The sequence below is a fragment of the Pleurodeles waltl genome, chromosome 6, assembly GCF_031143425.1.
Source record: "Pleurodeles waltl isolate 20211129_DDA chromosome 6, aPleWal1.hap1.20221129, whole genome shotgun sequence".
Classification (NCBI taxonomy): domain Eukaryota; kingdom Metazoa; phylum Chordata; class Amphibia; order Caudata; family Salamandridae; genus Pleurodeles; species Pleurodeles waltl.
This window is the reverse complement of record NC_090445.1, coordinates 1392337668-1392354798: the sequence shown is the minus strand read 5'-3', so window position 1 is coordinate 1392354798 and position 17131 is coordinate 1392337668. Positions and strand designations below refer to the sequence as shown.

Sequence of the window (17131 nt, the reverse complement as noted above, 5' to 3'; positions counted from 1 at the left end):
TTTGATTGGGAAGGGATTTTGCATTTGGGTAAATATTTGCAATTTAAATCCGCTCCAGATGGGTCCTCAGCATTTCCTGCCAAATCAAGTAGTTCTTGGTCTTTAATAAGAGTTTATTTGGCATCCATAGCCAGATATTTACGATCTCTATCTAAACCACCCCTATTCTTCAAGAATTTCCATTCTTTTAAGTACAAATTATAGTTTAAGGACAAAGTTATATCAGCCACTTATCCACACTTTATTCCAGAAGTATCATTCCACTTGAATAAGATTATCCAGTTGCCGATATTTTTCATCAAACCTTCCACTGGATACCGTGGGTGTAAGCAATGCTTGAATTTTTATATAGGCTAACTTTCGTATCGTTTACCAACGAGAATAGCGATGTCACTATTTCTAAAAAAGTTATCTGTTCAAGAGTTGTTTTCATGGATCCTATCTACCATTCAAAGACTGACAGGCAACTACTACACAAAGTGGAAGTCACTGTGGGGCTATTTGCTGGCATGCTAATTACAGATATATGTAAATTTATACCAAGCACTGCTGTGCTGCTGAGTTGGGCAGTCCAGATCAGAGACCGCCATTGGACAGGCGGCAATGCAGTCACTTTTATTTAAGCAAGCCTCTTCCTACCATCCTCTTTTGTTGTACATTACTTTCATAGTCATAATTCAAGCACATGAATTTGTGAAAGCCCCATCGCTGAAGAAGAAAAAAGGCTTTTTATCTCTAACTACAGTTCTTCACTATTGATATTTGGGAGTAAAGTAAGAGTGACAAAATTTGAGTCGTAAAACTAAGTGGATAGTATACTTGTGGTCTGTAACTGAATTTAATGTTGTTGAAAGATAAACTCTCTGCTAGGTTAACATTGCTTACGGAGGGTTCACAGTCTGATGTCAGAAAATAAATAAATCATATTGATCCTAGAGAACTGTGGTTACAAGTAAGTAACTTGTTTCTTTTCATAACTGTCTTTTTCGGTGTGTTTGACGACCTGTAATAATTTTAGGAACCAGGTATATAGAAAGTGTGAATATATTTTGAAAACATAAATATTCAAAACCTGTACACGGAGATGTTTGAAAGTACAACTGTAGAGTGGTGGTGGGGGTTCATTTGTTTAATTAGTTAAAACATGTACTATGAATGCATATACACCATGGGGAATGACATTCACATATAGAGTAGTTACTACAAAATGTGAAGCAGAATTGAATCAGATCTCAACATCACAATATATCACTCCATTGTATTCCATAAACACAATGAAGAATTCACATTTATACAGAGAAAGAGCTCTAAACTGTCTGGAAATCTAACACTTTTGGTAGTCTTCTTCAATTACTTCACTAAGCTCAGATCGATCTTCATTTATTTCCTACTTGGAGTACATGTAACACCTATTTTGATAGAACCTTTTTTTAAACAAAAATAGAGAAAACACAAAAACAAACAAGAAGAATTCATATGATATTCTTCAAATAATTAAGAACGTGTAACAGAACCTTAATATGAGTACACATTTCATAAAAAGAGAACAAATGGAATATTGTTCTGGGCTAAACAGACAAGAAAATCTCTTTGGTAAAAATATTAGTGTGAAGTAGACATTTTACACATATGAAATTTTGGTAATGGGATGGACTTTTCACTTGAAACTAAACTGATTGTTTTTCTTACATAAAAGTCTTTGCATAACTGGGTTCTACCACAATGGTAACACTGCATGTCGTGGACACTAAATCTCAGACAAGGGGCAACCAATGGTATTGGTGGTAGGTCCAATTCTTAAGGCAATCCTACAGTGTAAGATGAAATAAAATACTCCAGAATGAAGAAGAGGATTACAATTAGCAGACTGCTTTCATTAGCATAGCCACATAGACCCATACAGAAAACTAGCAAATGAAAAAGGTTCTAAGGACAAAAGCTTACCACCTACCAATTTCAATGTATTTTGTTTACCTTGCAATGCATTTACATTTTAAAATACTTGCAATACTCCCAACGTAAGTTGAGGGCCAACAATTTGGGAAAGGTTTACGAGGCTGTTGAGAGCATTATTTTAGAATGTAGTCAATTATTTTAAAAAAGTCTAAAAATTAGAGCGAACCCTAAATAAATTTGACACAAATGGGTTAAAGCATCAAATTCAATAATTTAAATTAACCATAACAATAGTACTTTTAAATAGCTACAGAACCTATAAAAAGGTTTGGAAGTACTGCAAATGCAGTAAAAATATTAGTAAGGTAAGAGGATTTGAGAAAAACTCATTAAGCCTCTGTTAAAGTTCATCATGGTAAAAATGTTCATCATGCAGCTGCCTGCCAAAATCTGTTGCTTCACTTGTAAGAAAGAGATCCAGATTTTCAATAATTTCTGCTTCGGTCAGCCGGTTATCTTCATCCATGTCTATCTCTTCAATTACGTGAACAGCCTTTAAAATGAAAAAGAAACTTGTAAGGATGAGTGTATGCAGCATCTTTACTGTTCCAACTCATTAGAAAGGTTTTGCATGCAATTTTAGCTCAAGAGAACTCAGCCGCCTTCCAAATGGCTTTACATGGCATTAAACAAATCTAAATAAATAAAAGTTTCTTTTTTTGTTTCATTGAACTTAGGAAAAATAAAATACAAATAGGTCGCACTGACATATAAAGCATAATTGTTCACTTGCATCAACCAGAAAACTTCCCACTTAAAACGTTTTAAGGAATATTAATTATTAAAAGTATTACAAGAGAATCAGAAATAGCAGTTAAACAGTTAAGAAATGCTTATTTTATATATTGTGACATTTTACACCACTGTGAACCTTTGAAAAATTTAGAAATGCTCATATAAAGAAACCGTACATAACCATATTTACATGTACCATTAAGTTGGATAATTGTCTATAATTTTCTAAGATGGAAATGACCAATTACTTACTCACAAATTTGGGTTCCAGTATTGTATATGTTGTATATGTTACTGTCTGTCTCTCCATCATAAAAAGGTAATACAATGATTTATTGTCTATAGGTACTGTAATAAGTACCAATTCCCTGTCCATTGTTCAAAGTATTTTAAGACAGATCACAATGTTTCTTTCAATGGAAAAAAATAATAGCCACTGCAAGTTAGAGAAGATATTTCGAAGCTGTCCCAGGAAGGCAGGAAAGTCGTAGTGGGATGCCTTGCTTGGTGTCCATAGTTACAGATCATTTGTATACTCTCATCACATTGAATATGCAAGTTTTCACTCTTAATTCACTCCCAATGCAGTGTCAGCTTTGGATCTGGGAAGCTGCAAAGATCTGAAAATGATTATACTTGCAGAGAAGTCTCTCTAAATTTGGTATTAGCCATAGGTAAATTGTTTGCACAGTAATGTCTTGGAATTGAATTCAATTGTGCTTAGGATGTAGCCCTGAACATTATCAGCAAAGAATGTGTCCTTGTTAAACTGAAAAGCCAACTGCAAAGTGATGGCAACTGCCAGGATTTTAAAACAGGAATAAATGCCTAAATCAAAACAATTCATTTCAAACTGCAAGTCTGAAAAGTGGAGCACTTTATGCATTAATTAAAGACATTTAAGGCATTATGAGTGCTGTGATTTCTGGACCCTGACTCAAGATTCTAACTGAAGGATTGAAGAACTGACATGATTGTAGAAGATCACCCATTTAAAGAGCATAGCATCCTCAAAGACTAGCAACTGAGAGAGGTCTGCCTCACTGGAGATATAGCAAGCTGACATTTTACGGTCTGTTATATTAAATACTTACCACATATTGTCTTTGGAACGCCTGTAGTTCCAGACATACAGACTTTGGTGGCAACTTTCCCCAACCTTAGACCAGGATGGAAGGAAAGCTCTATGCTGATATTCCCACCTGGAAACAAGACTGAAATATATAAAAACATCCAAATGTAGTGGACTGACAACCTAGCTGTCTCAGAAAACAGTCATACCCTAGCAGAGACATAAATTTACTATTTACCTGTAACCACAGTTTGACAACGTAGGTATGTGTCATAGATTCATATGTTCGATTCATTCCCCGTTGTCAAGCTAGGAATTCCTGGTAACTTTAAATCCCAGTAAATAGTGTTAAAATGGCCACAGGTCTAACAACAGTTTGTATATTAGCGCATCCATCTCTTTAGGAACAACCCAATCTTCAGCTAATGAGGTGGAAGAGCAAAGCCTGCTACTCCCCACAAAGACTACCATAACTCAGATTTCATAACACCAGTATGAAGGATACACAGGTTACGTAGTGAACCTTTGACTAGGAATGATATGAAAGATACCAAGTCTGGAGAACTGGAAGTACTGGTAACAGGTTTCTTCAAGAGCACGGAATCTTTCACAGATTCACTTGTTTGAATAAGAAGCAGAACAATACATTAGAGAAAAAACAGGAAGCAGCGCCACCTTTACTAAAACAGGGGGTGTAGAATAGTTTGACGTATCAGCAGCTGCATAGGCATCCAGCTAGTAGAGCTTACTTGTGTGGCTGTGCAGCAGCTATCCAGATATACACTCCTGTGTACAGCGCAGCTCTCATTATCATGCTTTCTGTGGAATGTGCCCACTCACTGGCTGACAGCAGAGGCTTAGCTTTGCTGTGGTAAAATGTGATGAAGACTGCCAGCCAATGGGCAATGCCCTCTTGTGACCGGAGTGGGTCCCATCCAAGAGACAAAACAAAAAGTTGGTCTGAAGTTCATATTAAACCCTATGCATCTGTGTACATCCAACAAATGGACGATCTTCCTGCCAACGTGGATGAATTTCAGGAATACGTTGGGGAGGATGACAGGCTTCCTTAAATAAAAGGCTGAGGGGATCTTGGTAATTAACCTAGGGTTGGCATGCAAGGTGCTTTTTTCTCTTCGTCTTGTTTTGAACACCTGCAGTTCTCCAGCTCTCCTGTATGAAGTGGGAGACAGGAGTAATGCAGTTTTCCAAGAGAGGTACTTGGGATGCATCCTCCGTGTCTGCTGAAAAGGCAGCAGCATCAGTTGTCCAAGTACTGCATTCATTTCCCATGGAGACAGAGGGCATCTTATGATCAAGAAAGCCTGAAAGGGGCTTTTCATGAATTTAAGTTCTCATCATGACAAATGATCATGCTTGAACTAGGATTTCTTTGCAGTCTGCAGGGATATTGAGATGGCCGAATCAGAAGTCACAAAACAGGTTGCCAGATTAAGTGATTTCAGGTGTGTGGTTGAGGACCCAAACATTGTGTCTCCAGAGGAATCTGAGATGGTTCTTGAATTTCTTCAGTTGGTATCATGACAGTCACAGTAGGTCACTATAAGAAAACTGAAACAGCCACTCTGGGGCAAATAGTGGCAGTAAAGAACGAGTTACTTACCTTCGGTAACGACTTTTCTGGTGGATACATTAGCTACCTGTGGATTCCTCACCTGATGAATACTCCCATGGCGCCAGCATTTGACGGAAATCTTCTTACTAGTCTCTGCACGTCGACGAGGACGTCACTCTAGCCCACGCGACGCCGTCTGACGTCATACAGGCAATAAGAAGTCCTCGCCGACGTGCCGATGACAGTACCAACATTTTTTACGTGCATGAGAATAATAATAATAACCCAATGCAATGAAAGAGCAAAGCAACATCTCTTAATATTGTAAATCACACAACATTGCAATAAAATAGCTGTAGATTTAATATAACCTTTTTTTTTTTTTTTTTTTAAACAAATAAATATATTTATACATACGAATCATGTATATACCCAATATATATATAGATTTATATATAAATATACACATATATACAAATATCATACATGCAAAATGTATTGCAACTTTGAAGACCAAAAGGAGCACACTCAAGGATTGCTTGGAGAGACCAAAAAGGCAACGGGGAGGCGGGTGGGACCGTGAGGAATCCACAGGTAGCTAATGTATCCACCAGAAAAGTCGTTACCGAAGGTAAGTAACTCGTTCTTCTGATGGATACAACTACCTGTGGATTCCTCACCTGATGAATAGAGTCCCAAAGCAGTACCACGCCCGGCGGTGGGTGCCTAAATGGTCAAACCAAGAAATCCTGCAGCACTGACCGTGCAAAATGACCGTCCCTTCTGACCTCAGAGTCCAAACAGTAATGTTTCACAAAAGTGTGAAGGGACGACCAAGTTGCGGCCTTGCAGATGTCAACCACAGGAACACCCCTGGCCAAGGCCGAAGAGGCCGACTTAGCTCTGGTGGAGTGAGCTCTAATGCCCTCAGGCGGATCCTTCTTTGCCAAAGAATAACTGATTTTAATGCAAAGAACAACCCACCTGGAGAGTGTTCTCTTGTGGACTGCCTTTCCTCTCCTCTTGCCCACGTATCCGACAAACAGCTGATCCTCCAGCCTGATATCCTTCATTCTGTCGATATAGAAGCTCAACGCCCTTTTTGGGTCCAGGCGATGTAGTCTTTCTTCCTCCTTTGAAGGATGAGGCGGAGGATAAAACGTGGACAAAGTGATTGTCTGAGCCAAATGGAAGGGTGAAACAACCTTCGGAAGGAAAGCAGCCTTGGTCCTCAACACCACCTTATCCCCATAAAACGTTATATAAGGGGGTTTAACCGATAAGGCCTGCAACTCACTCACTCTCCTTGCAGATGTTATAGCTACCAGGAATACTGTTTTAATAACCAAATATCTTAAGGGGCAAGAATGCATAGGCTCAAAAGGGGACCCCATAAGGAAAGTCAGGACCAAGGACAAATCCCATTGAGGCATAACGAATGGTTTTGGAGGATATTGATTCAGAAGACCTTTCAAGAATCTGAGAACAATAGGGGATTTAAATAACGATGGTTGGTCTGGAAGACAAATGAAGGCTGACAAGGCCGACAAATAACCCTTAATGGTAGCTACTGCACAACCTTTCTGCGCTAGAGACAGTGCAAAAGACAAAACATGTGACAGATGAGCATGTAAGGGATCAATCTGTCTCTCTCCACACCACATAACAAATTTAGACCACCTATTAGCGTAGATAGATTTAGTGGAGTGTCGCCTGGCCGCTAAGATAACATCCACTACATCAGGCGGGAGAGAGAAGGAACTCAGGTTGCCCCGTTCAATCTCCAAGCATGTAGGTGCAGACTCTGGAGGTTGGGGTGTAAAACCTGCCCCTGCGACTGCGAGAGGAGGTCTGCCCTGAGAGGGAGACGGAGCGGAGGGCACAGTGAGAGTTGGAGAAGGTCGGAGTACCATACCCTCCTTGGCCAATCCGGAGCTATTAAGATGACTTGGGCCCGGTCTTGGCGAATTTTCCTCAACACTCGAGGAATCAAGGGTATGGGGGGAAACGCGTAAAGCAACTGGTCGCACCAGGTTATCTGAAACGCGTCCCCCAACGCTCCCTGCATCGGATACTGGAGGCTGCAGAATAACGGGCAATGCGCGTTCTCCCGAGTGGCAAACAGATCTATCCGAGGAAACCCCCACATCTGGAAGATTAAACAGACTTGATCTGGATGGAGACGCCACTCGTGGTCTGCCGAGAATTGGCGACTGAGACTGTCCGCACGTACATTCAAGACCCCGGCCAGATGATTTGCCACCAAGCAAATCTGATGGTCCTTTGCCCAGGACCATAGCCGAAGAGCTTCTCTGCAGAGAAGGTACGACCCTACTCCTCCCTGTTTGTTTATGTACCACATCGTGGTAGTATTGTCCGTCAGGACCTGTACCGACTGACCACGAAGGGATGGGAGGAAGGCCTTGAGAGCCAAACGTACAGCCCGTAACTCCAACAGATTGATATGAAACACCTGTTCCTCTGGAGACCAAAGCCCTTTGATCTCCAGATCCCCCAGATGAGCTCCCCATCCTAGGGTGGAGGCATCCGTTATTACCGTGGCCACTGGTGGCGACTGCGCGAACGGCTTCCCCTGTGAAAGATTGTTGCCCGCAATCCACCACTTCAATTCCACAGCAGCATCTCTGGAGATCTTGACAGTACCTTCTAAATCTCCCTTGTGTTGAGACCACTGCCTTCGGAGGCACCACTGAAGAGCCCTCATGTGCCAGCGAGCATGCGTGACCAACAGAATGCAGGAGGCGAACAGACCGAGCAGACGAAGGACCTTGAGGACTGGAACTACCGCTCCATTTCGAAACATTGGAACCAATTCCTGAATATCTTGAATCCGCTGAGGCGGAGGAAAGGCTCGACTCAATGTTGTATCCAGTACTGCCCCTATGAACAGGAGGCGCTGAGAGGGCTCCAGGTGAGATTTGGGCACGTTCACCGAAAAGCCCAGGTCGAACAACAACTGGGTTGTTGACTGCAGATGATGCGACACAAGCTCCGGGGACTTGGCTTTGATCAACCAGTCGTCCAAGTAAGGGAATACTGCTATCCCCTTCCTTCTGAGCTCCGCCGCAACCACTGACATCACCTTTGTGAAGACTCGAGGTGCTGAGGTAAGACCAAACGGGAGGACCGCAAACTGATAGTGCTGCGACCCTACCACAAACCTACTTCCTGTGCGACTTGAGTATCGGGACATGAAAGTAAGCATCCTGCAAGTCGACAGACACCATCCAATCTTCCTTGTTCAACGCCAAAAGCACCTGTGCTAGGGTCAGCATCTTGAACTTTTCCTGTTTGAGGAACCAATTCAAGATCCTCAGATCCAGGATTGGTCTCAACTGACCATCCTTTTTGGGAATCAGGAAGTATCTTGAGTAACAACCTCGACCCTTTTCCTGCTCTGGGACCAACTCTACCGCGCCCTTTGAAAGGAGGACTTGAACCTCCTGTTCTAGCAACAGGAGGTGTTCTTCTGAACAATAAGATGGGCGGGGCGGGATGAGGGGCGGGAACTCCCGAAAGGGAAGGGCGTAGCCTTTTCCCACAATGCCGAGAACCCAAGTGTCCGTTGTGATAGACTTCCACTTGTGGAGAAAACGCTGTAATCTTCCCCCTACAGGAGAGGAGTGAGTGGGAAACGGTGGAAGCCTAAGGCTGCTTCCCCTGCTGCACCCCTCCAGAGGACGAGGAAGAGGCAGAGTGCTGTTGAGAGGCTCCTCTGGTACGGACCCCACCCCTCCCCCTCCCTCTAAATGACCTATAGGGGAGGGAAGAGGCGGGTTGCTGGAACCTCCCCCGAAAGGAAGAGGAATAAGAGCCACGCCCAAATCCCCGAAACCTCCTGAAAATTCTAGAAGAGGCAGAGGAAGAAGGAGCTTGCAGTCCTAACGATTTGGCTGTGGCTCTGCTCTCCTTAAATCGTTCCAAGGCTGAATCTGCCTTGGCTCCAAACAGTCTGTCCCCATCAAACGGGAGGTCCAGCAGGGTCGACTGCACATCCGCAGAGAACCCTGAGTTTCGGAGCCAGGCCTGTCTTCTTGCCACCACAGCCGTGCCCATCGCCCTGGCCACCGAGTCGGTCGTGTCCAGCCCAGACTGGATAATCTGGGTCGCGGCAGCCTGGGCGTCCGAGACCACATCCAAAAGACCCTGGGGAAGCTCCGTGAATGAAGACGAAATATCATCCATCAGCGCATGGATGTACCTCCCCAGAATGCACGTGGCGTTGGTGGCCTTCAACGCCAAACTGCATGACGAAAATATTTTCTTGGACTGCGCATCCAGTTTCTTGGAGTCTCTGTCTCCAGGCACCGTCGGGAAGGAACCAGGCGCTGACTTTGAGGAACAGGAGGCTTGCACCACCAAGCTCTCCGGCGTAGGGTGTCTAGAGAGAAAGCCAGGGTCAGATGGTGCAGCTCGATACCTCCTGGCCACAGCCCTATGAACGGCCGAGGAAGACACCGGCTTCTTCCACACCTCCAACACCGGATCCAGCAAAGCCTCATTAAATGGCAAGAGAGGCTCAGCTGCAGCAGAGGCCGGATGCAATACCTCTGTCAGCAAATTCTGCTTTGCCTCTGCCACCGGCAAAGGCAGGTCCAAAAAGCTCGCTGCCTTCCTCACCACAGCATGAAAGGAAGCAGCCTCCTCCGTATATTCCCCTGGAGATGAAAGGTCCCACTCAGGGGAAGTGTCCAGCCCACTGGCTGTATCCAGACCATGCAGTCCGTCTCCAGAGTCCTCAATCTCTCCCTCCTCTAGGACTCGCTGGTACTCTTGCTCTTCTAAAAGACGGAGAGCACGCCTCCTCGAATGAAGTCTCTCCTCGATACGCGGAGTCGACATGGCCTCCGCCGACGTCGAAGAACGGCGCCGATCTCCAGAAGCATCTGACGCCGCGTCCGGCGCCACAGGCAGCTTCGGCGCCGAGGCAGGAGCCGGAGGACGAGGTCTTGGAGCCGATGGACCAACCGGAGTCACAGGGCAAAATCCTGACTTCGACGGAGGGGCAACCTCCGGGGCCGAAACATCCGAAGCCACCGGAGCGGCCACCGACGCCGGCACCGGCGCCGAGCCCACATTCCCAAAAGGGAGAAAGGGCATAAAGGGTGCCGGCTGAAGAGGCGCAGGATCACCCAACGAAAAGGCCAAGGGCCCCGAAGGACCAGCCGGAGCAGCTCCTGGAGCCATCTGCTGAAAGATGGTATACATCGCATTAAGAAACGCGGTACTATCGGCTCCAGGAGTGGGAAAAGCCGGATACTGGGGTGCCTGGATCGAGGGCGACCCCGACGCCGGCCTCGACGTCTGCGACGCCGGAGAAAACACAAGAGGCTGCACCACCTCAATCACTGACGCCTGACCAGGTGAAGTCGGTGACGCCGGAGAGGGCAACGGCGTCGATGGATGCGGCGTGACCGTGGGGCTGACCTCCCAAGTCCTCCGACGCCGAGCCGAAGGTGACCTCGAACGAGACTCCTTGCTGGAGTGACGTCGTGAGTCTCTACGGCGCCGGGAGTCTCGATGACGCCGGTGAGACCTTGGCGAAGAAGACTTCTTATGATGTTTCTCCTTCTTCTTTGACTTTGCCATGAATAACTTGGCCTCGCGCTCTTTGAGGGCCTTCGGATTCATGTGTTGACATGAATCGCAAGTCGAGACGTCGTGGTCGGAGCTCAAACACCATAGACAGTCGGAGTGAGGATCTGTAACTGACATCTTGCCCCCACACTCTCGACAGGGCTTGAAACCCGACTTCCTCTGAGACATTGTTACCGCAGAGAAGACTACGCAGCAGACAATACACTGTAACCACGAAGGTAACAGTAACTCCCTCGAAGATAACCGTTTCGAATGCACGGAAAAAAGGGAACTGTCATCGGCACGTCGGCGAGGACTTCTTATTGCCTGTATGACGTCAGACGGCGTCGCGTGGGCTAGAGTGACGTCCTCGTCGACGTGCAGAGACTAGTAAGAAGATTTCCGTCAAATGCTGGCGCCATGGGAGTATTCATCAGGTGAGGAATCCACAGGTAGTTGTATCCATCAGAAACATAGGCTCCTTATACTTCCTCAGCGCAATGGTAATGGGGGAAACATTTGAAATGTAGATGTCAAGACGTTTCACCATGTCATCAAAAAGACAATGCACTTGGAACTTGGGTGCCAGTACCTGCTTGCATAATACAAGCTTTCCTTGATCTGCATGGTGGCAAACAGTTGTAAAATCAGATGACCACAATGTATGAAGACACGCTGCACCTGATCCTGGTGGAAGATCCACTTGTGGCAGTCTGAAAGGGATTCTGGTTGTTTTGGATCCCTGGTAGTTGTTCAACAGAAATGTCTACAATTTTCACTATGGCCCAGTCCCATAATATCTGCGACTCCTCCAATAAAGAACAACCTTGTGCCTGCCTGTTTGGCAATATAGTAAACATCAAGGACATGCTGTATGTCTTTATCAAGATGGCTTGGCCCATCAGTCATTGCAGGAATGTTTGTAGACAAAAGCAGACAGCTGGTAGTTCTAAGATGTTTATATAGAGTAACTTGTATTTGTCTGACCAGAGACCTTTTGTAGACAGCACCTGCGTTGTTTGTGGGTCAATGAAAAGCGACTTGGAAGAAGGCATACAATAGTTTCTTCACTGCCTGAAGCAATAAAATTACTTGCTGTAAGGTGATCATGTGAAAGGATTGCTTCTTCAGAAACGTGTTGATTCTCAGTGATCCAGAAAAGGCCTCTACTTTTTGGTTTTCTTCCTCACCAAGTAGAACCTGGAATCGAAGCCCAGATCTCTTTGGACTTCAGTATATTCACCATCACTCCTTTGCCCAAACTGCAAGACGTGAAGTGCCTAGCAACTGGTAGTAATCTGGGCTCATGCAGCAACAAAACAGAAAACTCTTGCCTAAGCCCAGCATGGGGTTAGCTTGGGGTGGGGGTGCATGGCACTGACAAATTAGGCTCGTTCTGTGGAAACTTGGGAGTGGATTGAAAGGCACAATTGTTTTCTTGTTTGACGATTTATAGTAACCTCAACAGCTATGGCCTGTGACTGACACATAGGTGGTCATTCTGACCTCGGCGGTAAAAGGCGCCTACCGCCGGTCAGAAATCCTCCATAATTCCGCCGCGGTCGCGGTAACTCGCCACAGTCATTCTGACCCGCAGCAGCCAAACCTCCGAAAATCCGACAGCCACAACAGACCGCCAGACCAGCGGTCGGCGGAAAAGTGGAGGTGACCAAACCTCCACCGTCACGCCAACAGAAATACGCCCATGCCATTACGACCCACGAATCCACGCGGCGGTCTTTCAAACGCGGTTTTCCATTGGCGGTACACACCGCCGCGGTCAGAATACACACAAACGAACAAAACTCAGCCACATTGGCCGATTTGAATTCCACACACCTGATACACATACACACACCACTCCCACACACACAATACAATATAAAACACACACCCACATCACCCACAAACCCCTACGACCAAAAATTCTGAAAGAAGCACTGAGAGACACAGCAGCGATCACAGAATACCATCACACAGAGGCACACTACACCATCACCCACACAATATCCACACACAAAACAACACACACCACCACACTCAACACACTTAACTACACATACTCCACCCCACACATCATACACACCACTCCATGGCACCCCAAAGACACCCCCGCTTCTCAGACGAAGAACTCAGGGTCATGGTGGAGGAAATCGTTCGGGTAGAGCCCCAGCTATTCGGCACACAGGTCCAATACACCAGCATTGCCCGGAGGACGGAGCTATGGCAGAGGATTGTCGACAGGGTCAACGCTGTGGGACAGCACCCCAGAAATCGGGAAGACATCAGGAAGCGATGGAACGACCTACGGGGGAAGGTGCGTTCCATGGTATCCAGGCACAACATCGCCGTGCAGAAGACTGGCGGAGGACCCCCACCTCAACCCCCACAATTTACAACATGGGAGGAGGAAGTCTTGAACATCCTGCATCCTGACGGCCTCGCAGGAGTCGGCGGAGGAATGGATACTGGTAAGTTGAAGCTTCACTACTGCTTCCCCCCCACCTGCATGCCAAATCATACCCCAACCCTCACCCCCATCCTCGAACCCCACCCTCACCCCCACCCCCATCCTCACCCCCACCCTCACCCCCACCACCATCCTCACCCCCACCACCATCCTCACCCCCACCCCCAGCACACCTATTCCCTGCCAATGTCTCACCATCACAACCCACACATCCCAAAACCTAGGCCTGCATGCGTCCACTAAGCATGGACACCCATCACCAAAGCATGCCCAATGCATATACACATCCCCCCCACAAGCCACCCTCACCAAAGCCCCCACACATGAATGCCAGCACTTGGGGACACAGGAACCCACAGATACACCCATATGCCACACATTGAAACTATAACCATACCTCTATACCCCTGCAGGACCCGACCGTCAACACACCGCCACGGAGGGCCCAGAATTCTCCACACCCCCCACCCAAGAGGCCGTCAGCGATGACAGCAGCTCTGTCGACCTGGACACTGATGACCAGCCCGGACCATCGGGGACCTCTGGACAGTCGGTTCCCCTCACACAGGCACAGGCCACTACAGACCCAAACCCCTCTGGGAACACCAGCACAGCTCCCACCCAGCGGGCCCATGCCTCTGTCTCCAGGGCGCGTCAATCTGCGGTGTGTCTACCACTACAGGGCACCCAGGATAACCCACCACCCCAACAACAACAGGGACCTGGGGGCAGTGGTAGTGGGCACACCGGCCAGGGGGCAGAGGCCCAGGGAAACAGGGCAACTCGGAGGGCAGCTGTGCGACAGGGGGGGGACGGGCCCAGGGAACCCACTCTCCACGAGGCCCTCACCACCATCATGGGAGCATACAACCGCTCCCAGGAGACGATGGCGACGGTACTGGCCCGGTTCCAGGAGATCCAGGTACTGCAGGAGGAACACTATCGGGGGTACAGGGAGGACATCAGAGCCCTCACCTCCACCCTGGTTACCATGGTAGGGCTGCTGCAGGACCTCATCAACACCAGGACGGACACTCAACAACAACAAAGGGCCCCTGCCACTAGCCTGGACCAAGAACAGCCAACCACCTCCGCCGGCGCTAGTGGACAGGAGGCCCCCGCACAAAAGCAGCCCACCAGACCCCCACCTCCTGCAGGAGAAGAACCACCCCGCAAGAGGGCCCTGAGATCTCGCAAGAAGACAGAGTAGGATGTCAAGACCCCCGCCAGCAAAGGATACCACCTGATGTCATCCCACTGTCCCACATTGTCACCCTGTCCATCCTTGAACTGCCCATGCTCCATCTCTCCACAGGCCTCTGGACAATGCACCTGTGTGACTGTTACTCTGGACTCGGCCATGGACATTCCTTCACCATAGCCCCCACCCACTTGAAACCACCCATCCCATTTTGAGCACTGAAATAAACACCCATTTTGCACAAAACTATCTGGAGTCTGGCTGTGATTTCAAAATATTGTAATTGACATGACAGTGCAAATATGTCCTTGTACATAGTGAAGTCAACAAACAGCTGCCACAAAGCTGTAGTCCATGGGGAAACGAAGCACAGGACTCGTAGTGGGGACCCCAGATCTGAAATAGGGAGGGAAAAGCAACAACTCAGTCATCATACACTGGGGCAAATAGACAGGCAGCAGAGATGCAGGAGAGTAGTTCACATTTACTAAATTATGTTTGAATTGTTACCTGTGTCCTATTGGAAGTACTGTTCAATGATTCTGTCCCTGTTGTCTGTTTCAGCCCCGTCGTCTTCCTCCTCGTCACTCTCCACAGGTTCCACAGCTGCCACTACACCACCGTCTCGACCATCCTCCTGCAGGAAAGGCACCTGGCGGCGCAAAGCCAGGTTGTGAAGCATGCAGCAGGCCACGATGATGTGACACCTTCTTAGGTGAGTACATTAGGGATCCACCTGTCATATGCAGGCACCTAAACCTGGCCTTTAGGAGGCCAAAGGTGCGTTTGATCACCCTCCTAGTACGCCCATGGGCCTCATTGTACTGTTCCTCTGCCCTGGTCCGGGGATTCCTTACTGGGGTCAGTAGCCACAACAGGTTGGGGTACCCAGAGTCCCCCAATAGCCATACACGGTGTCTCTCTAGCTGTTCCATCACGTAAGGGATGCTGCTATTCCTCAGGATGTAGGCGTCATGCACTGACCCAGGGAACTTGGCATTTACATGCGAGATGTACTGGTCAGCCAAACACACCACCTGGATGTTCATGGAATGGTAACTTTTTCTGTTCCTGTACACCTGCTCCCTGTCTCTTGGGGGAACCAAAGCCACATGGGTCCCATCAATGGCACCAATGACGTTGGGAATATGTCCAAGGGCGTAGAAATCACCCTTCACTGTAGCCAATTCGCCCACCTCAGGGAAAATGATGTAGCTCCTCACGTATTTCATCAGGGCAGACAACACTCTGGATAACACCTTCGAAAACATGGGCTGAGACATCCCAGAAGCAATTCCCACTGTTGTCTGAAATGACCCACTTGCCAAGAAATGGAGTACTGACAGGACCTGCACCAGAGGGGGAATCCCTGTGGGTTGGCGGATGGGGGACATCAGGTCGGGCTCCAGCTGGGCACACAGTTCATGAATAGTGGCACGGTCAAGCCGGTAGGTCAGGATAATGTGGCGTTCTTCCATTGTCGACAGGTCCACCAGCGGTCGGTACACGCGAGGATTCATCTGTCTCCTCGCCAAACCCAGCGGACGGTGCCTAGGAAGGACAACATGGAGCACACAGTCAAGCAACCCACAGGTACGTACTCACAGCTTGCACAGTAAACGATTCTCTATGCAGTGAATGGCCTGTCTGAGTGGCTATGCAAGGCCTAGGCCTGTGTGACGCAGTTGAAATTGAGCCATGTGGACCCTCGAAATGGCGGCTGCCTGACCTGTGAAGTGTGACAATGGGATGTGAGGTCAATGTGCTGGCGTGGCACACCGCGGCGGTCGGCGGTCGAAGACCGCGGCGCGAAGCCGCATTGGTTAACATTGAAGCCTATGGGTTTCAGGAGCCAATGGCGAAGGGCGCCGGCGGTGGCGGTACGCACCGCCGCGGTACGCACCGCCGCGGGCGTGACCGCCATTTTCTATCTACTTATCCACTTGCGACTTGAACTTTCACAGGAGAGGACCTATACTGCAAGTGTTGCTGTGACCTCGGTCTGGAAGGGACAATGGCTGCTGCGACTGGGGAAAGGGCCCCTGCCTTCACTGGAGAGGAGTTGGAGAAACTTGTGGATGGGGTCCTCCCCCAGTATGCGCTACTCTACGGTCCTCCAGACCAACAAGTGAGTTTAATTCAATATGGATTTGGGGCCACTGGCTGGCTTGGGGGCATGGCGGGGGGCCTGGCGGGGATGGGGGGCATGTTGGGCCTGGCGGGGGGCATGGCGGGGGGCCTGGCGGGGATGGGGGGCATGTTGGGCCTGGCGGGGGGCATGGCGGGGGGCCTGGCGGGGATGGGGGCATGTTGGGCCTGGCGGGGGCCTGGCGGGGGGCCTGGCGGGGATGGGGGGCATGTTGGGCCTGGCGGGGGGCCTGGCGGGGATGGGGGGCATGTTGGGCCTGGCGGGGGGCCTGGCGGGGATGGGGGGCATGTTGGGCCTGGCGGGGGGCCTGGCGGGGGGCATGGCGGGGGGCCTGGCGGGGATGGGGGGCATGTTGGGCATGGCGGGGGCCTGGC

The 17131-nt window shown here is 48.4% G+C and overlaps 1 protein-coding gene across 1 annotated transcript in view; it reads right to left on the bottom strand.

Moving 5' to 3' along the window:
- Positions 1-1114: 1114 nt before the first annotated feature.
- RCN2 (reticulocalbin 2) overlaps positions 1115-17131 on the bottom strand; it is a 150512-nt gene continuing 134495 nt past the window's right edge. Inside the window, exon 8 of the mRNA XM_069240734.1 lies at positions 1115-2449. Coding sequence (XP_069096835.1) covers positions 2297-2449 — 153 coding nt within the window. The 3' untranslated portion in view covers positions 1115-2296. The remainder of the gene's footprint in view (positions 2450-17131) is intronic.